We start from the raw sequence: 27,786 nt of genomic DNA on the forward strand, positions 1-27,786 counted from the left end.
GACCTTTTGGTTAGAGTGATGGGATTTCAGAGCAGAGACAAGTATGAAAGAAGAACCTGTGTGTGAGGTGTGTGTATGTGTGTGTGTGTGTGTGTGTGTGAGAGAGAGAGAGAGAGAGAGAGAGAGAGAGAGAGAGAGAGAGAGAGAGAGAGAGAGAGAGAGAGAGAGAGAGAAAGGGGGGGGGGCATTCATGGGGTATGAACTCAGGGCCTGAGTGCTGTCCCTGAGCAGTTTTGCTCAAGGTTAGGCTTCTACCACTTTGAGCCACAGCTCCACTTCCAGTTTTGGAGTGGTTAAATGGAGATGAGTCTCACTCAAGACTTTTTTTGCCTGGGCTGGCTTCAAACCGTGATCCTCAGATCTCAGCCTCCTGAGTAGCTAGGATTTCAGGAGTGAACCACTGGTGCCCACCCTGGGATTCTTCATAAGGGGGAGGAGGAGGAAGAGGAGGAGGAGGAGGAGGAGGAGGAGGAGGAGGAGGAGGAGGAGGCAGAGGAGGAGGAGGGGGAAAGAGGAAAGAAGAAAGGAGAATGAGCAGCAGCAACAGCAGGAGGGGCCCTGTTTTCACTGTTCAGAGAGCATAACTCCATGCCAAAAGCTGATAGTATAATCTACCAGGATGGCAAGTGGGGTGAGATAACTGAACATACTAGAGATACTTGTAAGTAAAATCCTTCTCAATTTGCCATACACATCTCCCACTTAGCAGATTGTGTTGAACTTTTATTTGCCAAACCTCGGAGAAATATCCCAGAGGGAAATAATCACTCAAATCATGACATTTGACAGAAGAAACTTCGACAGAATCATCACATCCAGTTTTCCTAAATTGATGAAGTCATCTGATAAATCATTAAGACTATGAAAATCAAATACCCATCAAATTGATTCCAGACTTGTTAGGGAGGAAAATAATAATTAAAAAATAGGCTGTTCTTATCGACAATAGGAATCCTAATTGGTAGAACACTCTCATGTGTTCCATATTGCCCCTAAGCTTTTTAAATAAAATTCCTGTACCTAGTCCTTTTTTTTCCTCTTCCAAAACTATTTTGACAATATGCAAGATAAGGAAAAAAAAACACCTAGGATCCTTCAAGCAAGGAAAATCATCTTGATTACTCTTCTAAAATCCAGATGTTTTTATAAGAAAAAGGTCAGAAGGGGAAATAAATTTAGGGTCATTAATTCTCATAGAAGGATATCCAGTTGGGAGTGTTTTACTGCAGGCAGTATGTCATGAAGCTACACAAACAAGCATTAAGGCACAGGCTGAACCACTAGGTTTTGTTAGGTGTCACATTTTTGGGCTCTTAGAAAAAAGAAAATATACCTCACTTTATCCCATCCAGGGATTTGTGAACCTCCCACACCAGTTCACTTAACGTGGGAAAAGCTGGAAAAGAAACCACTTAACCAACAGGGGAAGAGATGAAATATTTCTTAGATAAGGATGAGGTTTACCATGAAGGGCTAGAAGCAAAGATTTAAACACTTGGAAAGCACGTGGGAAGGGCTGGGGTGTGGCACAAGTGGTAGAACATCTGCCTAGCAAATGCAAGGCCCTGAGTTCAAGTCCCTCCTCCCCCTCCAGAAAAAAAGGGAAAGGGAAAACCACATCAGATGTTTATTCTGTGCTCTTGTATATTGGAAGGATGTAAATGGTCTTTAGAATTTTCGAGGAACACCCAACTAAGTATTGGTTTTTGTCTCAGTGGAGACTTGGGACTTGAGCTGGAGCAGCACTGAAACAGTTGAGACTTTGGAGGAAGGAACTAGCACATTGTTGGTTTCATTTGGGGATAATTGTATCATGTCAAGTGGAATTATGATCTTCTGATTGTCTTTATTTAGAAATTAAATATAGTTTAAGGAGATCGCTTGGGTGTGAGGGTAGAAGTAATGGCTAATCTTGACTGACCAATTAATTGGATTGGCAAATACCTGGGAGATTAGTAAAGAACGCTGTTGGGTTATGTCTGTGGGGCATTTCCAGAGACAATTAGCTTGGGTGAGGGGGTTGTCTGGAGTATGGGCAGCAGCATCCAATAGACTATGGGACCAGATAGCCTTAGGACTTAGAAAGAGAAAGCCCTATGCTTGTCCTTTCTCGCTGCTTCCTGGCGACCATGAGGTGAGCAGCCTCTACACCGCATTCCTCCCTCCGTGATGCTGTGCATTAAATCTAAGGCCTTAAGGGTTGGATCCAGCCAACCCTGGACTGAAACCCCTACACATCATGAGTTAAAGAACTCCTCCAAATTATTCTCCTCAGGCCATTAACACAGTAACAAAAAGTCTAATTAACACAGGGATACAAAGAAAAACTGAAGGGGACATGAAAGCACCTGGGTTGAAGCCATCCAAGATCCCATCACTGTTACCTAATGGGGTGGGGGGGTGGAGATGATCATTTTGGAATGTGACCGCCCTTCCCCACTGCTGCTCCAGGTCTTATAAAGTATTTGGATGAGAATAAGCAAGATATTTTCAATTGTAGATGGCACAAAATCAACGAAAGAAGAAAGTTAGTATAAGCCTGTGATTGACAGGAGGAACACATTGGAGAGACTGACAGGACATTTCCACGACAATCCCCAGTAAGCTGGTACACACACAGGCCTGGTGTGGGAGACCAAGTGGGAAATAAGAACGTAAGAGACATCTGAACCATGGCAGGTGTTCTATGACCACACACAGCTCACTCCATTCCAAACTCAGTGACTTGTTATCAGTACACTTCCTTGCAGCCGAGAGGATGGATTCCTTCTGGCATCTTAGAGGCCCAGAAACCAAAATTACCCCATGTAAGTGTCCTTAAGCTTTCAACAATGAACATAAAATTTGCTTAAGCTTTTTTGGTTTTATTTTTATTTTTTTAGCAATGGACAGACCTGGATTTGAAATACCAAATTCTTCAGGTTTTCAATGCATAATTTTTGCTATGAGGATTTGAGTTTCCAAGGGGAAGGAATATACCAGCCATATCTTAGGGCACATCCAGTTCAGGGCTGGAGAGAACCAGTGTGGCAGTTTGGGGGGAAGAAATACCTGGAGAAAACCAGGCAGGGGTGGAGGACAGGAGCTTCCAGGTAAGGGTGCTGGCAGGTCCTCAAGTGTGACCTAGGCAATGAGGTGCTGGTGGGTCCTCAAATGTCTAGGACCTAGAGGCTCCAAAGGCTCCAAGTTTAAAACAGGTTGCTCTCTTCATCTCACATTTGGCCTTTTCCTGGTTTACCCACACCCCTCCTCCTGCCATCCCATCCACAGGGTCTGGCGCTCATTCCTGACTTGATTACAAGTTCCTTGAGGGTGAGGCCTGGCTCTCATTTTCCTTCTTCTCTCTGCCCTGCCCAACACAGCTAGCTGCACAGACTGATAGAGAATGTGAAAGCTCTCTGCGTGCAATTAATCATCCCGAGAATTCTTCCAAAAGCACAACCTACTGCCAAAAACACATTTGTTTAAAATGTGTGCTCAGATCTGAATGAATCTTCCTAAATGGTGCCATCTGTTTGCAGGCACTTTCAGAAATACTTTAGTTTTACCTTTAAAAGGACAAGCAAACAGACATGCCCACGAGACATAATGACACCCCTAAGAGAACACAAAACAGACACCGGGCCGGCACATCCAATCACATTCAAACAGAGAATGACTCCTGAGGTTTAAGAAACTTCTGTCTAAGAAGACACCAACCACTACTTCATGCAGAAAATATTTATGAGACATTACAAAACTGTACTCATGAACTCCTCCAGTATATTGCTGCACTTTAATTACAGAATCCCAAAAGACCTTTCTTTCTTTCCTTCTTCCTTCCTTCCTTCGTTCCTTCCTTTACTTGCTTATGTAGTCAAGTGGGTACTGTGAAGCCCCACTTGAACTCAAAGAATGGGTGCTGTTTCTAAGCTCTTTTATTCATCAAGGCTGGCACACTATCACGTACGTCATATCTCCAATTCTGGCTTTTTTGATGATTAGTTGGAGGTAACAGTCTCATAGATTTTCTTATCCGGGCTGGCTTTGAACCACCATCCTCAGATCTCAGCATCCTGAGTAGGTAGGATGACAAGTATGAGTCATAGACCCCTGGCTTGGTTTCATGTTTTGCGACTCTCTTATTCCTGTGAAACGTTTATACCCGGATGCTTCTGGCAGTGATCAAGGGTCTTCACGTGATTCTTGAATGAGCCTATCCACTTTGGAGGCAAAGACAGTGCCGAAAATATTCTGTGTTATTCGATTGTTAATTTGGCTTTCATCACGATACAGTGCAATTTATTGTCGTGTGAATGTGAGAGTGAAATGGAACCCATGTTTAAGTTCTACAAATAACTTACACTCACTTCCAAAACACCTCAACTTAGATTCTAAATTTGAGTATGCGGTTTTACATGCACAGTTATTTGCTGATCCTGTTTAGCAAACGAAATCACACACCACACACTGGCTCACGTGGGTACAGTTATTATGGCCATGAGTAATGGGCCAGATTTTTAGTCTGTTTCACTCACGAGCTACACCACCATCACCAGAACTATGACAGTATTTTGACATCTACTAGTTGGTGTAAATCAACCACAGTGGATACAAAGAATTTATATTTACCAAAAGAATGTCTGATTAAAACAGCACCCAAATGCATTAATGCATTTTTCTTTGCAAAGGTGGAGATATGAATATATTTACCCTAAGAATATTCATTTGGAATACTCCCCATTTTTTGTTATTTGAGGGGATGATACTGTTAACTCCTCACTTGTGTCTTAATTTCTTTCTTCTGGCGAATTTAAAACTCAAAACAAATACAGTAGTACTTAATATTATGGCCATGTAACCAGCATCCAATGTTTTTACAATTTAGAATTTGCCTCTTACTTTTCTTTGGGGTGTGTGTGTGTTTTTGTCCCGAGGCTTGAACTCAGAGCCCAAGCACTGTCCCTGAGCTCCTTTGCTCAAGGCAAGTGCCCTACAGCTGGAGCCATAACTCCACTTTCAGCTTTTTTGATAGTTTTTTCATGATAAGAGTCATACCAACTTTCTGCCCGGGCTAACTTCAAACCATAATCTCAGCCTCCGTGAGCCACTGACACCCAGTGTGCTTCTTAGATTCTTTTAAATTAAAGAAATAGTCCCTTTCAGAAAAAGCTCAAATCTCTTTGTTGGCCTTTTCCTTCCATCCATCGAGAGCCACCAACATCTTTTGTTTGTGATGTCCTTCTGGCCCAGGGTTCTTATGACCTGAGTAGTCAGGAAAGCTTTAGCCTTAACTCGCTCTTAGGCCTCAGCATTCTCTCGTCCAAGTCACTCTCAACCTTTCTGAAGGTTGCTTCATTTCATCTTCCCCACTGTCTGAATTCTTCCAGTGTATTAATCTCTTCCAGCAGGTATGTGCACTCGGGCTATATTATCTGGCATCAGATCTTGCTGTGGCAAATAATGCTCCAATGAATCTCCTAATGGATGTGCATTCCTGCTCAAATTTTGTTGTTGGGATGTTGTTCTGGGATTTGAACTCTAGGCTTCACATATGCTAGACAAGCACTCTACCACTCGAGCCATGTCTCTAGCCCCCACGATTTCTTATTAAGAAGTGTATCCAGTAGTTTTCTTCCTTTGTTGTAGGTTATAGGCATTTGCAGTATTGTCACATATTGCCCAGTTGCTCTCAAACAAGTCTTTTCTGTTTTGTTTTTTTTGGGGGGGGTTTGGTGGGGGTCATGGGGCTTGAACTCTGGCCTGGGTGCTGTCCCTGAGCGCTTCAGCTCAAGGCTATGGCCCTGCCTTGAGCCACAGCCCCACTTCCTGTGGTTAATTGGAGATAAGAGTCTCTCGGTTTTGCATTGCCCTGGCTGGCTTTGAACCAAGATCCTCAGATCTCAGCCTCCAGAGTAGCTAGGATTAGAGGCGTGAGCCACCGTGCCCAGCCTTTTCTGGTTTTTGATGGTGTCATGATTTGAACTCAAGGCCTTGGCATGTGATGAGCTTGCCTACTTAGCTGGTGCTCTTCCAGTTGAGCCATACCTCCAGGCCCCTTTTTTCACAAAGTTCTTACTTTATATTCCCATCAATGATATACAAAACTCTCCATCTCCTTCTTGCCCATAAAGAATTTGAGCCTGATGGCATGAAAAAGTTTGTGTAAGCTATGTAGGCCTCCTTTATTTATTTATAATTTAGAATATCTTTCTCAGTATTCATTAACCGTTTTCAGACTTCTTCCTTGTGGATTCTGTCTTTGCTCGTGTTTTCCTGAGGTTTTTAAAAGTGAGAATTACTTATTTCAAGAATTAATCTTTTACCCTGTATAGTGTGAATATCTCTTTCCATTTTTAGCTTTATGATGCTTTGTCACATAAGCCTCTAAATTTGGGTTATTAGGTTAAGAATTTAAATAATTTTCTGCATTATGTATTAAAGTATGCACTACCACCTAGAGTTAGTTATAATGTGCTTCTATATTTTCCTGTATACTTATTCATTTCTTCCTGATGGTGTGTGTTTTATTTCTTCTTCTTGTCTGTTATTTGGCTAGAACCTTCAGTTCAGTGTCAACTGGAGCACCCTGCCTGTGAAGTGTGTGTGTGTGATAATGAATTGTGCACTCACGCGCACGTGTGTGTGTGTGTGTGTGTGTGTGTGTGTGTGTGTGTGTGTGATTACTGGGGCTTGAGTTTAGGCCTCAGGTTCTTGTTTGGCTTTTTCTCTCATGGCTAGTACTCTATCACATGAGCCACACATCTACTCCTGGGATGGTTTTTTTGTTGTTGTTTTGTTTTCTGGTTAATTGGAGATAAGAGTCTCTTGGTTTTGTATTTCTGAGCTGGCTTCTAACTGCCTGGCTTCAGATTCCAGCCTCCTGAGTAGCTGGGATTACAGGCGTGAGTCATCGGTGCCCAGCTTTACTTCCTCGATGCACCTCGACTCCCCTTTTCTAGGGGATTACACTAAGCATCCTTCACATGGCTGATCTTAAGGGATGGAGTGTACTTGAGTAGTGAACTAAAGTCGTCCTCCTGGTGAGAGGACTCCATCCGCCTTCAAACTGTGTTGTCACTTTCCAGTCTGCTCGGCCACATCTGCTATCGATCCCATACTGCATTGAGAATCACTTCCTTTCACGTTCTCAGCTGCAAGTATTTCCACTCCATTTGACAGTGTTGGCTTCCGGGGCAAAGTCTTAGCATTAGAAATATAAATTTAAATCTCTGATACTGGTTGAAAATTCATTGTGTTCAAATCCTGTTTTTTTGCTTCACGCTTTCTTTTTGATAGACTCCCATGAACCAAGCTTCCACTCGTTCCCACTGCATTTTCACTGTTCACTTATCAAGTAAGGAGCCAGGATCTGCGACTGTCCGGCACGCCAAGCTGCATTTGGTTGACCTGGCTGGCTCAGAGCGTGTGGCAAAGACCGGAGTCGGGGGCCAGCTCCTTACAGAGGCCAAGTACATCAACCTGTCACTGCATTACTTAGAACAGGTAAAATGGGCCGAATGGGGTATAGCTGCAGCTACACGTGTGGCACCCACTTGGCCTCAGGCATTCTAATGGCATCTTTGTGTTCTTTTCCTATGTAATGTACATGAAATTTATCATTTTCGTCCTTCGTTCACAAATGCTGGGCATCTATTACCACCCAAGTGGGAGCTGGACCCAGGGAATGAGAATCCTTGGTACCATCTCCTTTTCTGTCTCTGTGATTATGACTATTCTGAATGCTTTTACAGAAGTATAGCCACGAACTGGCTTCCTTTTTTGTCTATCTTATTTTACATAGCATAATGTTGTCGAGGTTCGTCCATATCATGGCGCAAGTCAGAATTTCATTCCCTCTTCACACTTGGATAATATTTAATTGTATGCCTCTCACTGTGTTTCTCTGCTCCTCCTCTGATGGGTTTCTTCCCTCTGGCTGAGGTGAATAACACTGCTGTTCATATAGGATACCCCAGTCCACGTGTCATCATTGAAACCTGACAGGGTCCTGGCCTTCTGGGTGTTTGTTGTGTCCTCTAATACAAACAGAGAGTAAGAATTCAAGTCCTCAGAGGTCTTTCCCTCCCACACTGCCAGTGGTAGGGGGAGGATTTAAACTGAGATTCCCATCTCTGCCTGTTGCTCTTACTATCTTGCACTGTTGTGTTCACTGTCAAATAAATAGCCTTGTTCCCTCCTTGCCCAGGAAAGGAGATTTACAATGAGAACATGACTTACAGGTGAGCAGAACACTCAGCTTGTAGTGATTTCATCCACTCAGGAATTCTGCCCTGTAATTGCCTTTGCATTCTGTCCCCACCTCCACTCCATGCCCACTACAAGCAACCTAGTAGGTGCTCCATATTTATTTTTTTGAATGTGACTCATGGCAGAGCAAGCACCTCTGGATTTAGGTAAATAAATATCCCCCCAAGAAACAAACCTTCAGCTTTAAAACAAGTGAATTGGATCAGATGATTTCTCAAGGGCCTTTCAGATCTGTGAGTATAAGAGCTCTGAGTTGAGTGTTAAAGATAACCATTTCCAAACTCAAGAGAGGGAGAGAGAGAGAGAGATAACAGATATTGATGAGGCTCAAGGATTGCTCACAAATGTTGGTGCTAAATCATTGAGAGAGGAAGAAGGCGCCTTTCCTTAGCTGCTTAACACTGCTTTGAGGGCCCATATCTCAGTGCTGAGTGCTTTACAGTGATCATGTCAGTCGCCAAAGCTGGTTGAGAGGAAACTGCGGTCATCTGTCTGCACGAGCGCAGGGCCAAGCCCTGAGCAGACGAATCTCAGTCCAGCAGTACGTGGAGATCAGGCCTGCCTGACATCCTGATCTGTGTGGTGCCTTTGACCAGCGTCAGCAGTGCTGCACACTCTCCTGATTTATTACTCCACACTACTAAGGCTTCTGATAGTTCACAGAGCTTTTGCCTTAACCAGATAGCGATAGGAACTATATTCCAGTGCATCCACTGGTTCAGATGGTGACATTGTTTTCATTGCCATTATTGTCTATCTTTTCATACAAGACTAAATTCGTCAGCTAAATTTCTGCCAAGTGTAATCACAGGAGAGAGATGTTCTTCCTCTAACAACCTTAGCAAGCTTCTCCCTGTCCCTCAAACTATCCCTCCTCTATTTCTCTCTCTTCTCAGACTTAGTCTTGATGGCTGTGTGGCTTTTCATTTTCTGGGCCATTAATTCATTTATCTAGTGCATATTTATCATTACAAGGAGGGTTGTACAGAGAGAATAGTGGTGAGTGAAAATAGAAATGGCCTTTCCCCAAGAGCTCGTGATATGAGGTAGGGAGCGTGGCAGGGCATACAGCCAGTAAGTAGGTGGCATTAAGTATGTAAGAAAACCTGAGGTCCAGTGAGACCAAACAGAGAAAAGAAAAGGTATGAGGAGAGCTTGGAATGGAGATCTGACTTAGACCAAGGAGGTAAAAGTTAGCATTTCTCTACGGGCCTGACACTAAGCAGAGGCTTGCAGAATGAGGGAGAGGATAGGGGTAGCTCAGGTCAGGGCCTGGGAACTGCAAGCCTATCAGATTCTTGCTGCACTCCCAGGATGGACTCTACAATGTCAGGCAAATGTCTCTGACCCTTAGTTCTCTGTGTATAATTTAGCTGTTTCATTTTCACCCACGACATCACAGCAGCTGTGAGTGATTTTCCCTGAGATCCGAGTGCCTTCAGCAGACAAGAAGAAGACTCGGCATCAGATCAGGGAGAGAGTGAATGAGCACAAAAGGGGGACACAAATATGGCCAAGATGCACTATTAAACATGGAGATGTGATCGGTGGGACTGAGTAAGTCCAGGCAAGTAAAGGGATAGGAGAGAACATTTGGAATTGCATTCAGAGGCAGTCAGAGAATCGAGGAGCCTAAATAATAAGAGTAATAAAAAGCGAGAAGATGTTTAATGAAGTAGCATAATTCTAGAATTTTAAAATCCATTTCCCCTTATGAGGTACTTTATTATATAGCTAAGGAGATTGGGGCTGTGACATGATTTTGCCCATAACTAGCTTTGCCCATTCATTCATTCATTCATTCATTCATTCATGTGTTCCTTCATTCATTAGCTTATGACTGAATCCCCACTGGGTGCTAGAAGCTTTGTTAGGCAATGGGGTGATGGATGACTGAGGAGATCAAAGCAGAAAGGCCTGTGAACCCATTCTCAGAATACAAGTAGACTCCATATTAGAAGCACTTTGGAGAGTATCTGTGATTAATTACATTATCTCTTTCTCAGCTTCAGTGTAGAAGATAGAGATGAATGGAGGAGGTAGGTGGGGTTGGGAGAGATGGGGAGAATAATGGAAGGAAGAGGTGACATTGATTAAGATGCATTGTGCTCATAAACTGACATTTTGGATTGAAACCCCTTCGTACAACTACTTGGATGATTTTTTTTTAATTCTAAGATAGAGATGGGCTAATGAGCAGTCTTGTATTGATTTAGGCCTCATTGATTTAGAAATTCCCTGAAGCATTCTAATAGCCATCTTGGCCACAGGGGTGAGCCCTCCCACCTGCTCGAGGGGGGAGAGGCCATGGCTGGTCTGAATTGAAGGCACCCTATGATGTTCATAAGTAAATAACTCTCCTTTTGCCAGATTATTGTTGGTTTTGGAGCTCTTCTTGTGTATGCAGTGCGTTTTTCCAAAAACCTTTCCTCAGAAACATTTGAAGCCACAATAACAGGGTACATCTTGGCGGTAGACAAGGAGTTCGTGTGAGGAGAGGGAAGGGAGCCACGCATGCGCCTGTTAGCTGGAAACTCACCCAAGTGCCCCTGGTGTGACCTTTGAAAGGCCTCTGTCAGCCCAACCTTCAAGTGAGAAATTCAGTCCAGGCTGCCTCTGGCCAGCCGTCATGCATCACAAGAAGGATTTGTTTAGAGTTTGCGTTTCCATTTGGCGCCCACTGCTTGGGTTTTATTCAGGGAAAAAAAAAAATGAATGGTGCTAGTTCTAGTCACAGCCACTCCAAACCTTTCCATTTTCAAAGGATAATTTGCCATGGCCTTCTGGACACTTTAAAAGAAAGTCTCTTCAATTCATGAAACGGTAAGTGGCATCCCTGACACCAGCCCCTCACTCATAGAGCCCTAGAGCTGTGGTCAATCTGAGCTTCCGTGCTTTGTCACTTGTGGACAGCGGTCAAGAGAGGCTGGCATTGTATTTATACAAGAAATCAAAACTAGAAGTTAGCCTTTAAAAAAAAAAGGCAAGCTATATGCCTCCTCCTTACCCCTGCACATTTCAGAAGATCGGTGGGTTTCTGGAAAATTGGGTGTGACCCCAGCATCACCACAACAACCATCCTACCTCTGCCTCTCTCCTCACTCGGGGTCCACCGCCAAGCAGCCTGTGCTTACTGCAGTCCTCTTAGGCCCCATCAGGACAGACAACCCACTTGAATTCCTCAGCCAAAGATACGGCCCAGGCCTGTATTTACAAGGTGAAAAACAGTCTCCAAAAAGGATCACAAAGAACTGACATTTTCCAGATGCTTCCACAGCCCTGAATGCGTTCTGCCTTACTAAGAACTGTCCCAGAAATTGTCTCTTGATCTTAAAATAAAAAAAAATCTTTCCAAGCCAAGAACCAATGGCTCATGCCTATAATCTTAGCTACTCAGGAGGATGAGATCTGAGGATCACAATTCAAAGCCAGCCTGGGAAGCCAAGTATGTGAGACACTCTTTATCTCCAGTTAACCATTAGAAAATCAGAAGTGGAGCTGTGGCTCAACGTGGTGGACTGCTCGTTTTGAGTGAAAGAGCTCAAGGACAGGGCCCAGGTTCTGAGTTCAAGCCCCACAACCAACCAAAAAAAAAAAATCTCTCCATCCAGAAATGTGGCCTAGTGGTAGAGCACTTGCCTAGCATGCATAAATTCCAGGGTTCAATTCCTCGGTACCACCTACACAGAAAAAGCTGGAAGTGGTTCTGTGGCTTAAGTGGTAAAGTGCTATCCTTGAGAAAGGACAGTCTTAGGCCCTGAGTTCAAGCCCCAAGATTGGCAAAAAAAAAAATCTAAGGCATTCGTTCCTCCTTTTACAGGTGAGGAAACTAAAGCTAAGAAAATTTTAGAGATTTGCCTAAGATCACTCCACAGCCAGATTCTTACTTCAAATTCTGGTTCCTTTCTTCTCTCAAGGGTTACCTTCTTTTACTCCATTTTGGGGGTAACATAGTAGGGTATGAACACAGGGTCTTACCCTTATAGGCAGGCACTCTATCACCGGAGCCATACTCCTTAGGCTTTTTTGCCGGGTTCATGTGTGAGATACACTCTTGCCGTTATGCCCAGGCTGGCCTGGGACATGCTCATCCCACTCATGCTTTTCATATAGCTGGGGTTCCAGGTACATCCCACTATCCTAGCTGCCTCTGTGGAGATACAGCATACCTTTTGATCACGTTGGCCTCAAACTGTAATCCCCCCATTCTCAGCCTCCCAAGTAGCCAGGGTTCCATGGTGTACAACACTGTGTTGAGCTTACTTCATTTATTGAAAGTCATCTCTTCATCAAATTTTAGCACTTTGCCTAGAGAGGACATTGGAATTACTTCTGCGGCACCCATGTCAGGAAGGAGTCCCAAGAGAGAATCCTAGATGAGGAGCAGATCCTGATTGGCCTGAGTAGACGGGAGCTTCTCTTCTGTGTGTACTGGTCAGTTAAAGGGTAGACCAAGGGTCAAGATGGCCCTTAGAGAAGCTCACTGTCATTTGATGATCAGGAAAGACAGCCTCACCCGAATCATGAATACACTTTAGTATTTGGGACATTACCCAGCCATGAGGTAGGGTAACTTCTACCCCATGGAAGACAGAACTGAGTCCTGGGTGGGAGAGAGGCATTCTCCCACTGAGCCATACCCCCAACTCCTTTGGGTTATTTCTCACCTTGAACCTTCCTTATTATTTTGATCAGTCATGGGCCTTGACCTCTGGGCCTAGGCACTATCCCTGAGCTCTTTTTGTTCAAGGCTAGTGCTCTAAACTTAGAGCTACAGCACCACTTCCAGTTTTCTGACGTTCTGGTGGTTAATTAGAGATAAAGGTCTCACAGACTTTCCTGCCTAGGCTGGCTTTGAACTGCAGTCCTCAGATATCAGCCTCCTTCACAGCTCAAATCATAGGCGTGAGCTACCAGCATCCACAGCTTGAGACTTCTCTGTTTTAATTACACCAAGCAATAAGTGTCCCTCGTGACCAAAACCACTTTCAGTTAAATTGTTTTCATTACTTGCAACAAAAATTGAGTTTACTAAAATACAATTTAATATCAACAGACGTTCCACAAGCTTTTTCTTCTTTATGTTAAATAGGTCAATAAACCCACTGAGTAGAAAAGATATGCTTCCTAAAGGAGGGAAAACATAGTGATGATATTCATTTGGTGAAATAACTTTAAAGTACTTGGAGAATTGTTAGGTGTTTTGTGGCTGATTTCATAAACAATCTCGCTGCTTTCCCTGGGCATCAGTCAGACCAGTCCCTGTCTGTTGGGTAAAGTAATTGGCATTTGGCCTTTCCTTGCCTGTTTTGGATATTTAATGTGTCCTCTTGGTTTTTAGGACCTGACATTCTGCTTAGCAGTCCTTGACACTTAGCTTGAGCCAGCCATGTTTCCTCTTTCTTTCCAGTTGCACCAAAACAGTTCCCTCCAGTCCCACCTGCTGCTTTCCCAGGGGAACAGATTCATCTACACCTTCATTCCTTCATTTCACAAAAACATGTCTAGCACATGCCTTATTGATCCGATTTCTTAGTTGTGAATAGAGACAATCCATACTAGCTATTTTAAGCAACACAGAGTTTTACTGAACGTGAAGAATCTCAAAAAAAAAAAAAGCCAGACAGCTGGGGTTGGCTGCTATCCAGCAGAGAGCAAACCAGCCAGAAGACACACCTAACAACACCACCGAAATGGTCTCCAGAATGCTGTTAGCCCCACTTGGCACTTAGGACATTAAGCCCTAGATTCCAGAAACCACCACAAGTGCCTCAAAAGAACCTATGTCTCTGCCACAATCTAATCTTCCTCTCCCTGATCACCTCCAGATCCCACGGGAGGTGGCTGTACACTTGGGCTGTCTTATACAAAATATGACTTGTGACAGAGAGAGGGAGAGAGAGGGGGTAGAAAACACTATTTGATAGGAAATCAAACTGAACAAAGAATTCTCCTGAGAACAGAGTGAGGCAGCTTCATTTCTGCCACCTGTGTCAAGAACTGGGCGCCGTTCCAGTCAGTAGAGAGAGAGCTGTGAATAAGAGAGGTGACATTTCTAGCCTTGACGAGAAAGAAAAAAGTCTGATAGATTAGTAAACAAACACAATTTTAAATAGTGATACATGCTAGAAGAAAATGACAGTGCAGCCAACTGGAGATAGATGTGTTATATTTGATAAAATGCCCAGGAAAAGCTTTCAAGAGGGGACAAAATGCAGAGAGTTGAATGACAAGAAGCAAAAAGCTGTATGGAAGTCGGGAGCAGAGGTATCTGAGATAAAATGGAAAGCAAGTTCAAAGGTTCTGATGAGAAGAAAACTAGTGCAGGCAAAAGGAATATGGCAGAAGATGAGGCCAATTGGACAGGGACAAGGAGAGATCACACAGGACCTGGGCCATACTAAAGGTTGTGACAGTTCCCAGGGACAGTTCCCAGGACGGGCACACACACAAAAGAAAGAGGGGGAGGAAGGGGTGAGAAGGATGGGGGTAAAAAAGGGGAGGAAAGGGGCCGAGAGTTTGGCCTAGTGATAGAGTGCTTGCCTAGCATGCACGAAGACCTGGGTTCAATTCCTCGGTACCACATACATAGAAAAAAGCCGGAAGTGCTGCTGAGGCTCAAGTGGTAGAGCTCTAGCCTTGAGAAAGTCCAAGGACAGTGCTCAGGCCCTGAGCTCAAGCCCAGGACTGGCAAAAAAAAAAGGGGGGGGGGAAGGAGGTGGAGGTGGTTGTTGAATAAGAGACCACAGAATTTTTGGTTTGTAGACACATTTCTAGTTATTAATATAAAGTGAGACCAGTGCTGTAATTCTATGTTTTGTTCAACAAGACTTCCTAGAACAATTTTCTCATCTTGTAAACTAAAGGAGTCAGAAAGGCTGTGGTGATATCAGTTCCATTCTGAGCCTCGGAAGAGCAGTGACAGCTATTTGCCTGGTGGTTTGTTGTTATTGTTTGTTATCATTTTCGTTTTTTGTTTTGCCAGTCCTGGGGCTTGACTTCAGGGCCTGAGCATTGTCCTTTCTCAAAGCTAGAGCTCTACCACTTGAGCCACAACACCATGAGCCACAACACCATTTCTGGCTTTTTCTATGCATGTGGTACCAAGGAATTGAACCCAGGTTTTTGTGCATGCTAGGCAAGCACTCTTACCACTAGGCCAAACTCCCAGCCCTGCCTGGTGTGCTTAGAAGGAAGACTCTTGGGACAGCCTGAGGTCACATTCTGCTGTGACTCTTGCCAGCTGCTTTGTGATGGACATCTACATGTTACAATTATCTCTCTGTGTGTGTGTGTGTGTGTGTGTGTGTGTGTGTGTGTGTGTGTGTGTGTGCTGATACTGGGGCTGGAACCTAGAGCCTCGTGCTCTTGTTTTCCTGCTCAAGGTTGCTGCCCTACCCTTTGAGCCACACTTCTACTTCAGGCTTTTTGCTGGTTAACCAGAGATAAGAGTCCTTTGGATTTTGTTCTGCCCAGGCCAGCTTCAAACCGCAATCCTCAGATCCCAGCCTCTTAGGTAGCAAAGATTCCAGGCATGAGCCACTGGCACCTTTGTCCCAGCAAGCTTCATCTAGCATCCACCTTCCTAAGAGCTACATGGGAATCTTAGTATGATCAGGCTCAAGTTAAACCAAGACAAATGGCCCAACCCCTTCAGTGTTGGCAAGAATATAGACAAGTGCTAGGACCTGCTATAAGCAGAGGATGCATTTTAGCTCTTATTCCTCCAGCTTCCTCGGAGGTAGGTACTGTTCTGATCCCTGTTTTATGTCAGAGGAGAGTGAGATAATGATGTTAAGCCACCTTCCCTGGAAGCCTAGGACTTTGACAGGGACAATCTTCCATCAGAGCCTGGCATCTCGGCCTCATTCTAGGCAGCTTCCCAGAGCTCCTCTTATGCCTTGTGGCTCGAGCCAGCACCTCAGTCTTGGGAGGGTTAAAGTCATCAGGCATGATCACTGTGTTTTATACAGATTTTCCAATGGCTGCAAACTGAATAACAGTCTATCCAGTTTTCCACATGTCATATCACATATTTAACAACGCCAGCTTCGCAGTGCTCCATGCATGCTTTGTTTACTTGATGTCATCGTCACCGTTTTTATACTGAAGGTTCTTGCTACAGTGTTTATTCTGTGCCTGAGCTGTGTGTGTCAGCTGCATGCTGGTGTTCTGTCTCTGTATTTGTGTTGTTGGAACCCGGTGTCTGCCCCTTCTATCCCAGGTAACGCCGTTCCTACTTTGCCCAGGTCATCATCGCCCTGTCTGAGAAACACCGTTCTCACATTCCTTACCGGAACTCCATGATGACCAGCGTGCTGAGGGACAGCCTGGGGGGAAACTGCATGACCACCATGATCGCGACGCTGTCCCTAGAGAAGAGAAATATCGACGTACGTGAGTCCTTCTTTCTAGAGAGCTCAGTTTCTAATCTCTGTTAGTGAGCTGGAGTCAGGGCCCCTCAGGTTACTGAGATAAGCCTTCAGAGGTACAGGCGCCACAGAAGCCACAGCCCTCACCTGCCCTCTCCCCGGGCGGAGGAGCCAGGATGACTGGAAGAAGGCCTGCCTCCATGCTCTCTCTCAGCCATGTAAATAAGAGGGGACCTATCAGCTTGCCTTGCTTAATGTTGCCCTTGACTGGTGTGAAGAGGATGCCTTGATTGGTTCCTAGACGGGTGGAGGGCAGGACCCACAGTGGCAGGGGCGGCTGCTGACCTGAGTATGTCTGTTTAATATTTAAGCCAGACATTTTCCCAAAGAGGACAACAGAAAGCAATGGAGTGCTTCTGTCCCCCTGCCCCAAATAAAGGCTCCAGCCCTGGACAGTGAGATACCTTTAACCCATATAGAGATTTATTGTGTAGTCTTTTCTTTCTTTCTTTCTTTCTTTCTTTCTTTCTTTCTTTCTTTCTTTCTTTTTTCCTTCCTTCCTTCCTTCCTTCCTTCCTTCCTTCCTTCCTTCCTTCCTGTCAGTCATGGTGCTTGAACTCTGGGCCTGAGTGCTGTCTCTGAGCTCTTCAGCTCAAGGTTAGTTTTCTGCCACTTGAGGCACAGCACTACTTGCAGTTGTCTGATGGTTAATTGGTGATAAGAGTTTCACAGACTTTTTTGTGCCCAGGCTGGCTTTGAACCCCAATCCTCAGATCTCAGCCTCCTGAGAAGCTAGGATTATAGGATTATAGCCCCCAGCACCCAGCATTTTGTAGTTTTTCATGTTTGTGGATTGTGATTATAATATGTGATTACAGTGCACACACATCTACACATACACATACACATACATGGATGAAAAGACCAACTGGAGGAAAGACTGACAGACCAACAGACAGATAGATAGATGGATAGATAGACTTGGCTTAAGAGAGCTATAGGAAGTAGAGTTTGGCTCAAGGGATAAAGCACTAACTTTGAGCACAAAAGCTCAGATACAGTGCCCAGGCCCTGGGACAGGCAAAACAAAACAAAACAAAAAAGCCAGGAGCTGGTAGTTCACACATATAATCCTAACTACCATCACAGTTCAAAGCCAGCCTGGGCAGGAAAGTCCATGAGACTCTTATGTCCAATTAATCACAGAAAAAGCCAGAAGTAGTGCTATGGCTCAAGCAGTAGAGGGCTAATCTTGAGCAAATTGGGAGTTCAGGTATAGCACCCAAGCCCAAGCTTAGTAGAGGAGGGAGAGGAGGAGGTGGAAGAGAAAAGAGGGTTTGAGGGAACTGTAGTTAAAAATATAGATACAATTGCTATCTAACACCTCAGGATCTCTTATAATTTTGTCATTGGTCATTTTATTAAGCCAAAGCCAATTTTTATATCAAATAATGTCCTAAAGCAAAGCTCCTTAATTTAGAGTCAGGGAACTTCACAGTCTTGATTTTTTTTTTAATATACCAACCTTTAGGCATGATTTTTTTTCTCCCCAAGAATACAAATTAAGTTTTATTTTAAGAAAAATATTCTTATGCCATAATATTTCAAGAAATTCTTTTGTCTTGTTAGGAGTCTATATCTACTTGCCGATTTGCACAAAGAGTGGCACTCATCAAGAATGAAGCAGTTCTTAATGAAGAAATTGACCCCAGATTGGTAAGCAACTTTTAATTGACTTATTCTTTAAAGTATGATGAAGATTAGCTAAAACTTTTGAGGGTGCACTTACTTTGTACTAGTCTGTGTTCTGAATACTGGAATGCCTTAACTGATTAAATTCTCAACCTTCTAACAAGATTCTCTTCTTATGCCTACAGGTTAAAATAAGAAATGGAGGTACCACTCATTTGCTCAGATTCATAGGGCTAGAAAGTAACACAGCTAGGATCCAACCACACAGTCCAGCCTAAGAATCTGTACTGCTTTCCCCTGTCCCGTATCGTGCCACCTCAGGAACATTCAGTGGGGAGCTCTGAGAACTCACCCAACAGAGTCACCTGCAAATATCTAGGACTGGGAATGTGGCTCAGAGGTAGAGTACTTGCCTCCTACATACAGGACCCGAGTTCAGTCCCCAGCACCATACAAAACACAGCAGCAACAACAAAATGAAATTGTATTTATATACCTTTTTTAAAAAATTGTCAGTTGTGGGGCTTGAACTCAAGGCTTAGGACGCTGTCCTCGAGTTCTTTTTGCTCTACCACTTGAGCCACAGCACCACTTCTGGGTTTTGAGTGGTTAATCGGAGATAATAGTCTCTTGGGGACTTTTCTGCTTGGACTGTCTTTGAACCACAATCCTCAGATCTCAGCCTACTGAGTAGCTGGAATTACAGGTGTAAGCCACCAGCATCTGGCTATTTATGCCTTTCTAAGCACAGAAATTCACCATCTTAGATTTAAAAAAAAAAAAAAAACATTCAAAGAGCTGGGTGTGGTGGCATATACCTGTAACTAGAGCACTAAAGATAAAATAGAAGAATAAAGAGTTTAAAGCCAACCTGGCTGAAAACAAAGACTATTTTAATATTAAAGACAAGCCTGGAAAGAAACAAGGTTAATAAACTCATATGTATAACTACCCTATTCTGCAAAAAAATTGTTTTCAATTATCCATTTAAACCTCAAAAAAAGGAGGGCAGTGCTAGAGAGAATCCTGAAGAGGAGAAAGAATTCAGAGCCATGGGCCAAGTATAACCACATTCTCTGGGTGACTTTTTCTGACATCTATACCTGCAGTATTGTTGGGCAGATATATAGCATTATCAGCCATGTGGTACTGCTGGGTAGAATGAGAAAGAGGAAAGAAGGATAATTTTAACTTGAAGACAAAAATTAGTTTGTAATTTAAGGAAAATAAACTTACTAGACATTAACGAGTTTCTTTTTCTTTAACTGAAAGTTTGACTAGAGAGATTTTTCTGTGAAGCAACTTCAGAATATGAAAGGGGGGAAAAAACGATGAACACTCTCATACATTTGATGTAAATCTGTGACATATTTAAAGAACAGAGATCCAGAATGAAAAGCTTCGAGCTGATAATTGAACAAATTACTAACATCTTCCTAATGCAGAATAATCTGGTAACTGACAAGTGTTATGTCCTGATCTATTTAATAATTGCATCTAAGTCTTGTGATCACATTTATTTTTTATGGATAAAGTGACAATTTAAAATTTGTCCTTAAAAAAAAAAGACATGACATGGATTCAGTTTCCTACATCTTCCTCACACATTTCTTTTTTTGCACTCCTGGAGTTTGAACTCAGGGCTTCATATGTGCTAGACAGTCTCTGTACTGCCTGAGCCATGCCTTCATCCTTACAGTCAAGTTTAAGGGCCAGTGTGGAGACAGTCCTAGATGGTCAGAACCACCAATGACCTGTTCTTTCTTGTCTTTCTTTTTCTTTTTTTACCCGTCAGTCATGGGGCTTGAACTCTTGGCCTGGTCACTGCCCTTGAGCTCTTCAGCTCAAAGTTAAGCACTCTACCACTTGAGCCACAGCACCACTTCTGGTGTTCTGGTGGTTAATTGGAGATAACAGTCTCACAGACCTTAGTGCCCAGGCTAGCTTTGAACCACAATCCTCATGTCTCAGCCTTCTGAGTAGCCATACTCTGCTTTCTTGACAAGCATAGGTATATCAGAGAGACAAGGATGAGGGATGAGGGCCAAGCTGGGGAGAATAGAGTTCCTATAGCCGTCTGGTGGGAACTGTGACCAGGGCCATCTCAAACCATGGAAATCTAGGCTTCAGTTTGAGATTGTTGCTGAGTCAGACAGAATTCAATATTTGGTTTGACTTTGAAGCCTTAGCAGAAGTAGGAAAATAGGGTGTAGAGGAAGGTACAAATGTATGACTCGCATAGTTCTCTAAAGACTTTCCTCTATGTAGCCTGATGATTCTGACACTGTTTTGGGAAACAAACAGATAAAAATAACACCATCCTGCGGCTGGGAATTTGGCCTAGTGGTAGAGTGCACAACTAGTCTGCATGAAGGCCCAGGTTCGATTCCTTGGTACTGCATACATAGAAAAAATAAAACTGGAAGTGATTCTGTGATTCAAGTGGTAGAGCTCTAGCCTTGAGAAGCCCAGGACAGTGCTCAGGCCCTGAGTTCCAGCCAGGAGTGGCAGAAAAAAAAATACCATCCTGTGTGTTTGAATTAAATTCTAAGACCACTGACACGTTCAAAATACTCAGTATGGTGTTTCTTGAATTTTGGTCCTGAGAGCCTGAAACTCACCCGTCTAAATTGAAAACATCTTTGAAGTGCATATCTGAGGTGGACAGGAAGTAGGAAAGTTCTCCAGAATCAAACCTGAGTCTGCAGTTGTCCTTGAATGGGGCAGGGGGTGGGAACAAAGGGATAGAGGGCAAACTCCTGGACCTTCGCCAGGTGGTATTGAACCTGACACCTCCACCTCCTCTCCCCCACATAAAACTACCGATGGGACCAACCAGATAGCAATTCTATCCTCTAACACAGGGGAATGTTGGGTTAGCTTGTCTACCTCAGACTACACTGTGGACAGAAAAAATCATAATGGTTTTAATAAAAAAAATTAAATCTCCACACTTGACCTTACCTAGGTTTGAAATTTAATGTCATGCATACACCCCTTAAGCTGGCAATTCTCCAAGCAAAGAATTGTAGAAATGAACAAAGAAAGGGAAGAAATGAGGATGAGAGAGTGGGGGGAGGAACTAAGGGAGCTGATTTTTTGTTTATTTACTTTTAAGTAATAGCAGATATTCAAGGAAGAATAAAGACTGCAAATTACTAATTTTTGTTTTAGGAAGTTTGTCTTGTGATTAATACAATCAATACAATGTATAATATATACAGGTGTGTTATCTGATTGGTATATTTATACACAATGGAATTTTGCTCATCCAATTAGAAAGAATGATCTAGTATATCATTTGCAAAGAAATAAAAGGACCTGAAAAACATGTTAAGTGAAATAAGTCAGACCCAGAGAGACAAAACATTGCATTTTTTTCCTCGTATGTGGAAGCTAGTAGTAGTAATATGTTGGATGGTATGCAAGTGTATACAATATTAACCAAAATACAGAGGATTCAAGAGAGAACTCAAATAGTGTAATTCCTTAGAAAGCCAAGTCAAAGCTCAAGGAAATAAATACCAGGAAGTGAGTACTTGAAAGCATGGGTGGGTGAGGCCAAGAGAAAAGTGATGGACAAATGAAGGGAAGAAGCAGGGGGAAATGCAGTCAAGAATCCAGTATGTATCCTGCAGATGGAAGAATAGGAAAGAGGTGGGTTGGCTATGTTGGGTAGGAAGATTGAAAGGGTGATACTGTATTCAGAAACTGCTTTGTTGAATGGCAACTCCTTTGTGCAGTTACCTAACCTAATATCCACCCACAAGACTTATAGGTAAACAAACTGTTATTTCTTTTATTGAAATACTATACATTCATAAAATTTAATGAACCAGTCACAGGAACCAATAAAAATAAACACCCAAACAAAACAAAACAAGATGCAACTACATGTGGTAATATATTTACACAGTTTAAGGCATAAGGAGTGATAGCATGCATTTATTACCCATCCATATGGAATAAACATATAAAAACATACAGGGTATGTCTTTATTCCCCCCAAAAAGGCATGGGAGTTAGTGATCTCCCAAGGAGGGATGAAAGAGGAATAAAAATTGCAGGACTCCAGTTACATCAATAGTGTTTTATCTGTTAGAATAATAATTCTATGCCTAATTTAATAAAATGTTACCATTGAACAAATCTGGATGGTAGGGACAGGAATGCCCTTTTATATCATTTTCTATGCCTTTCTGTATCATTAAAATAGTTCACCTTTTTATTTTATTCATTTTTGAAACCTTGAGACAGTTCATCTTTCGATTTTATTTTGTTGGTTTTGGGGCTTGAACTCAGGGCCTGGGCATTGTTCCCGAGCCTCTTTGTGCTCAAGGCTAGCGCTCTACCACTTGAGCCACAAGTGCCACTTCCAGTTTTTGAGTGGTTAATTGGAAATAAGAGTCTCATGGGGACCTTCCTGCCCAGACTGGCTTTGAACATGGATCCTCAGCTCTCAGCCTCTTGAATAGCTAGGATTGCAGGCATGAGCTAGTTCATTTTAAAAGATGAAGACTCCTGCCACCAAGTTCACCTTCCACAACAAGTTTCCATTTCCTCTCCCTCCTTGCGGGTTGCAGATGATTTTACGCCTCCAGAAGGAAATCCAGGAACTGAAAGATGAATTGGCCATGGTGACGGGGGAGCAGAGGACAGAGGCACTCACAGAAGCTGAACTCCTTCAGTAAGCGCCCCTACTCTACCCACCCCCCCACCTCACCCCCACCACCCCCGCCGTCTTCTTTTCACAGTGGAAGTATGTGTTAGGTTTCTCAGTTGGCTTTGTCATGAATTCACCTCAATGCATGGCACTCTCCTGGGAGGATCTAAAATTACCTTTGGGCGCCAGTGAGGAGTGCTAGCTTGCTTTCCACGAATGCTGTGTGATGCTCGTGGTGTTTGTGCCGCCCTCAGTGTTGAGGAAGTACAGAACAGGGCGTGGGGTGGGTGGGGGCTGCATAAGCATCATGTAGTCGGAACATGTATACACACACGCAAACACTGAAACTGGACGTCTCAGATCCATCAGAAGGATGAGATGCGTCCTTGGTATTAAACTTCATCCTGCTGCAAGCACAAATGGATCCCATGCCAAAGGAAGCACTCTCCTTCGTAGATGGCCCCTGTGTTATAGTTCAGAATCACCAACAGAGCACGAAAGCTGGTATTCAGGACCACTGCTGCATTTCTCAAGGCGTTTAGATTTACAGCCTCCTCTTCCAGGGTGGTCGTCTCCTTTGTTCTTTCTATGCTGCTTGTTATAAAGCCTTGTACAGTGGAAATGCTGGCCCAGGCTTAGAAGTTGGTGTTCCTCTTTGTTTCTGAATATGAAATTGACTTACCTGATGTTAAAAAAAATTACCCAAAGTTTTCCTAAAGAAGTAAGGCCATTTCACCTAACTTTCCCCCACCAGAGGAAAAAGTCAAAGAGAGAGAATCATTCTCTTTACACTATTGTGCATCTGCCTGCGTGCAAGGGAAGGCTAAAACTTGAAAAAGCCTTTGTGGAAGTTCCTGTCAGCCTCAAAGCTTTCCTTCCTCCAGCATACTGTTTCCTAATTTTGGAACATTAATAACATGATAGGTCCCTAAGGCTTTCTGTACAAAACGGCTTTGTGGCATATTTGCAACTGAAGTGAAATAATATTGCCAAAGGTTTACCTTTTTAAGGATTGTGTATCATCCTCTGAAATCACTTGGGATATTCTTGGTATTCAGAGCACAGAGCTTTCCCGTGGGGCTCCTTTCCCCTCACAGAAAGGAACTACCCATGATTATCTTTGAAAACTATCTCTTTGAAATCCCGATCTTCATGTCAGGATCTATCCAGGAAAAGAAAATGACTCTAGGCCTTCCAACCAGAAGGAATCAATTAGAGGGCATTAGGGCCCTACAGATGGTGTTTCTGAGAAGCTTTGCAGGTAGTGAGGCAGAGCCCTGGAGATGAGTGACAGCAGGAATTCCCTTTCACCCTAGGACCCAAGGGACAGTGGGAGAAGCACCAGGAGCTAGAATGAACCTTCAGGCCTAGACTGTCCTGAGTACTGCTGGGTCGGTGTGGTCTTGGAGACGGCATCCAGGGAACAGCCCCTGACTGTTCTCTCTTCCCCATTCCAGTCTTCTACCCACAAGTCAGCTTACCCACAGTCAGCTAACAAAGAAGCCTGGGAATGTTGTTTCCTGGAATGCATGATCATATAGGGGAGAGGTAGAAAGTGGATCTCAGCAGGCCATATCAAAGGAACCAAATACAGAAAGGACCAATGCTTTATCTTAATTCCTATTTTATTCTCTTGGTAGCTTAAAGGGCTCAATTTATGGGTAAGAATTTCCATGTGATGATTTTTGATAGGACATGGAGTAAGTTTGTGCTGAGTCAAATCTAGAGAATTATAAAAGTAAAGAAACTCATGAATGGACAGCCATACCTAAAAGTCAGAAGTGGATTTACAAAAGGAATTAAAAGCTTCTAGGGAGTTTTGAGACAAAGAAAAGGATTGATGAGGATACGGATTCGGCATGGTAATATATACTGGGAATCAGTGGAGCACTGGAGCCACAAGGTCCGGGACCACCTGCCAGGCAATGCCCCACTGCTGTCAGGAGAGCCACATATCCTGTGAGCCCCCGTGCCCTCCCCCCGATGCAGGGATGAGATGGAGACACAGAGAAGGCTCCTGCCTGGTGATGGAGAAGGATCAAAAGAAGCTCTGTGGACAGCTGCTGCCTTCAGCCCTGCATTCCTAACCTCACTGCATGAACAATGAGAGCTGCTGTAGCCTCTCCTCCAAAGCCAGCTGTCCACCCAAGACATGGGAGAGCCTAGAAACGTGACTCACAGCCCGGAGCAAAGAGGGACAGGTACATGGAGCCACCAGCAGTCAGAAGAGCAAGAACAAGAGGAATCTCCAACTTGCCAGGGCCTAGAACCAAGCCTTCACAAGAAAACAATACCTGTAGGAAAAGAAAATATGGGATTACATCTATGAAACAACAACTGGGTATTGATTTCTGTGATTCAGAAATGGGGGTAAAAATGCCATTGTCATTGTGAATCTAATAGCTGGATAGTAGAATGAAAAAGCTGAATGAAAAAGTTAGTTAGCTAGGAAGATCAGGGCTAAAGAATTCTTCCAGAGTATAAAAGTTTGCAGACTAAAGAAAGGTGCCTAAAAGGAAAGGTTCTAGATAATTACCCATATCTGATAAATAGAAATTGACAGAGAAGAAAACAGATAATTTAGGGAAGTCAATAGTTGAAGAAATGATGTCTGAGAATGTTCTAGAACTAAAGAAAAATAAGCCTACTAATTAGTAGAGTCCTAGTGTAGAGAAATTTTAGTGTCTTAAAACAAATGTATAGAAGAGTGTGTCCAAATTCACCAGAGAAGAAAACAGTTAAACATCAAGGATCTAACTGAAAACAGACTTCTCACCAACAACTCTAGAAGTGAGAACTCATAGAGCTAAAAGAACAACCACAGAAAGCACTGTAAATGTTTTTCTATGTCTAGACAAATTGATGTTCAAAGGTGAAGATGTAATGGAGACATTTTACACATGTACACACTTGCAGACAGAAGCTTTGCAATCCAGGACCCTCTCCAAGAATTATCACAGATTGCACTTCAGCAAAAACAAAAATGCAATAATTATAAGGAGCAAGAGGAACCAGCTTCCTTTATAAGTCATCGATAATTTTTACATGATGTCATTTCTCCAAATTTGCCATTTATTCCAGATACCAATTTTTCAGTTTTAAATTTATTGAAGTAACAATTGCTCATTTCCCCGCAGTTTGAGAAGTTAAGAAAATAAAGTTACGGCAACAGATAAAAATGCTGAGGGACACTTGGATAGATTTCTGTTGATCCCTGAATAACAAATACATGAATGTTAGTCTGGACAGATTCTGCAGTGTGTCAGCTGGCATTCCCATGTGAAGGTGGTTTATTCACTCATCTATTCATTCTTTACCTAGCTTTCACAGAACCACCTGAGGTCCCAAAGCGACCCCAGAAAAATGAGCAAAGCCTCAGTCTTGTTATCTAGGGCTTCACAATGTCATCATGGTGACAAACAGCTGCTAGAAAATTGTTAACAAAACACGAGAATGCAGAGAGAGCAGTGATTACTTCTGAACTCAGACAGTGTGTAAAGCCAGTTCAAATGCCACTCGTGATGCTTCAGTGAAATGACTGAGCACTTGGCTATTAAATGAAATGTGCTGAGGAGACACCTGTGGCTCATGCCTGTAATCCTAGCTACTCAGGAGGCTGATATGTGAGGATCAGGGTTTGAAGCCAAGCCAGGCAGGAAAGTCTGAGAGTCTCTGATTACCCACATAAAAGCTGGAAGTGGGCCATGTGGCTTCAGTGGTAGAATACCAGCCTTGAGCCAAAAAAAAAAAAAAAAAAAAAGCTAAGGGACAATGCCCAGGTCCTGAGTTCAAGGCCAGTACTGGCACTACAGAATATTCTATCTTCCTTGATGTCTGGTCATCAGCTAGGGAGGCCAAATGTAGCCAGGCACATTTCCATGCAATGGCCATACAGATTTTCACAGCACAGTGTCCACACTGACATAGATGAGTTATTCAGGAAAGTGTTTGGTCCTGTTGATTTGTTATTGCTGGGTGCCAGTGGCTCACACCTGTAATCCCAGCTACCGAGGAGGCTGAGATCTAGGAATTGCAGTTCAAAGCCAGCTTGTGCAGGAAAGTCTGTGAAACTCTTGTCTCCAGTTAACTAGCAAAAAGTTGTGTCTAGAGTACCAACCTTGAGTGAAAAAGCCAAGCAAAGAGTTGAAAGCACCAAGGTCAAGCCCTAGTACTAGCACCAGAAAGAGAGGGGAGGAAGAAGAAGAGGGGTAGGGAGGGGAGAGGGAGAAGAAGAGGGAGAGGAGGGAAAGAGAGAGAGAGAGACAGAAAGAGAGAAAGAGAGAGAGAGAGCGCAGATTTTTTCATATATACATGGGGAATTTCATGTATCATTGGGTAGCTTGAGAGTGTCTATTAATATCCAGTTATATCAAATTTTGAACCATTTCCCAACATTCTAGTTGTTAATGTAAATATTTGTTGCATTGACTTGGATGCCTTAATTGAAGAGATTTCAGATGTCAGCCTCCAGTTATTGTGATATTTTTAGTTTACATTTTTTTTTTGGCTTGGTAAATTTGAAAAGAGACAGCTGGATGAAGACTGTATAGCCAAGTTTATGTTTACACAGAACTTCTTGGGCGAAGATTTGATTGTGATTGATTCTCTAAACACACACAGCTTTGTTCTTCTGGTAAAAATATCAAGCCTTTAGACCTTTGGCTAGGATAGAAGCATTATATCCTGGCCCAAATCTAACAGTAGAATATTTTTGGCATGGCAACATTTTATTTCTAAAATGAAATTGAATTGGATCTTCTGGGCTCAATTTTGCCCAAAATGTTTGGGCACCTCTAAATGTCTGGATCC

The 27,786-nt window shown here is 43.1% G+C and overlaps 1 protein-coding gene across 1 annotated transcript in view; it reads left to right on the top strand.

The window, feature by feature from the left end:
• Kif6 (kinesin family member 6) overlaps positions 1-27,786 on the top strand; it is a 240,994-nt gene that overhangs the window by 75,619 nt on the left and 137,589 nt on the right. Inside the window, exons 7-10 of the mRNA XM_090355739.1 lie at positions 7,279-7,485; positions 16,500-16,643; positions 18,252-18,338; positions 22,898-23,001. Coding sequence (XP_090211865.1) covers positions 7,279-7,485; positions 16,500-16,643; positions 18,252-18,338; positions 22,898-23,001 — 542 coding nt within the window. The remainder of the gene's footprint in view (positions 1-7,278; positions 7,486-16,499; positions 16,644-18,251; positions 18,339-22,897; positions 23,002-27,786) is intronic.

The sequence above is a fragment of the Megascapheus bottae genome, chromosome 22 (assembly GCF_031878675.1).
Source record: "Megascapheus bottae isolate mThoBot1 chromosome 22, mThoBot2.hap1, whole genome shotgun sequence".
Taxonomy (NCBI): Eukaryota; Metazoa; Chordata; class Mammalia; order Rodentia; family Geomyidae; genus Megascapheus; species Megascapheus bottae.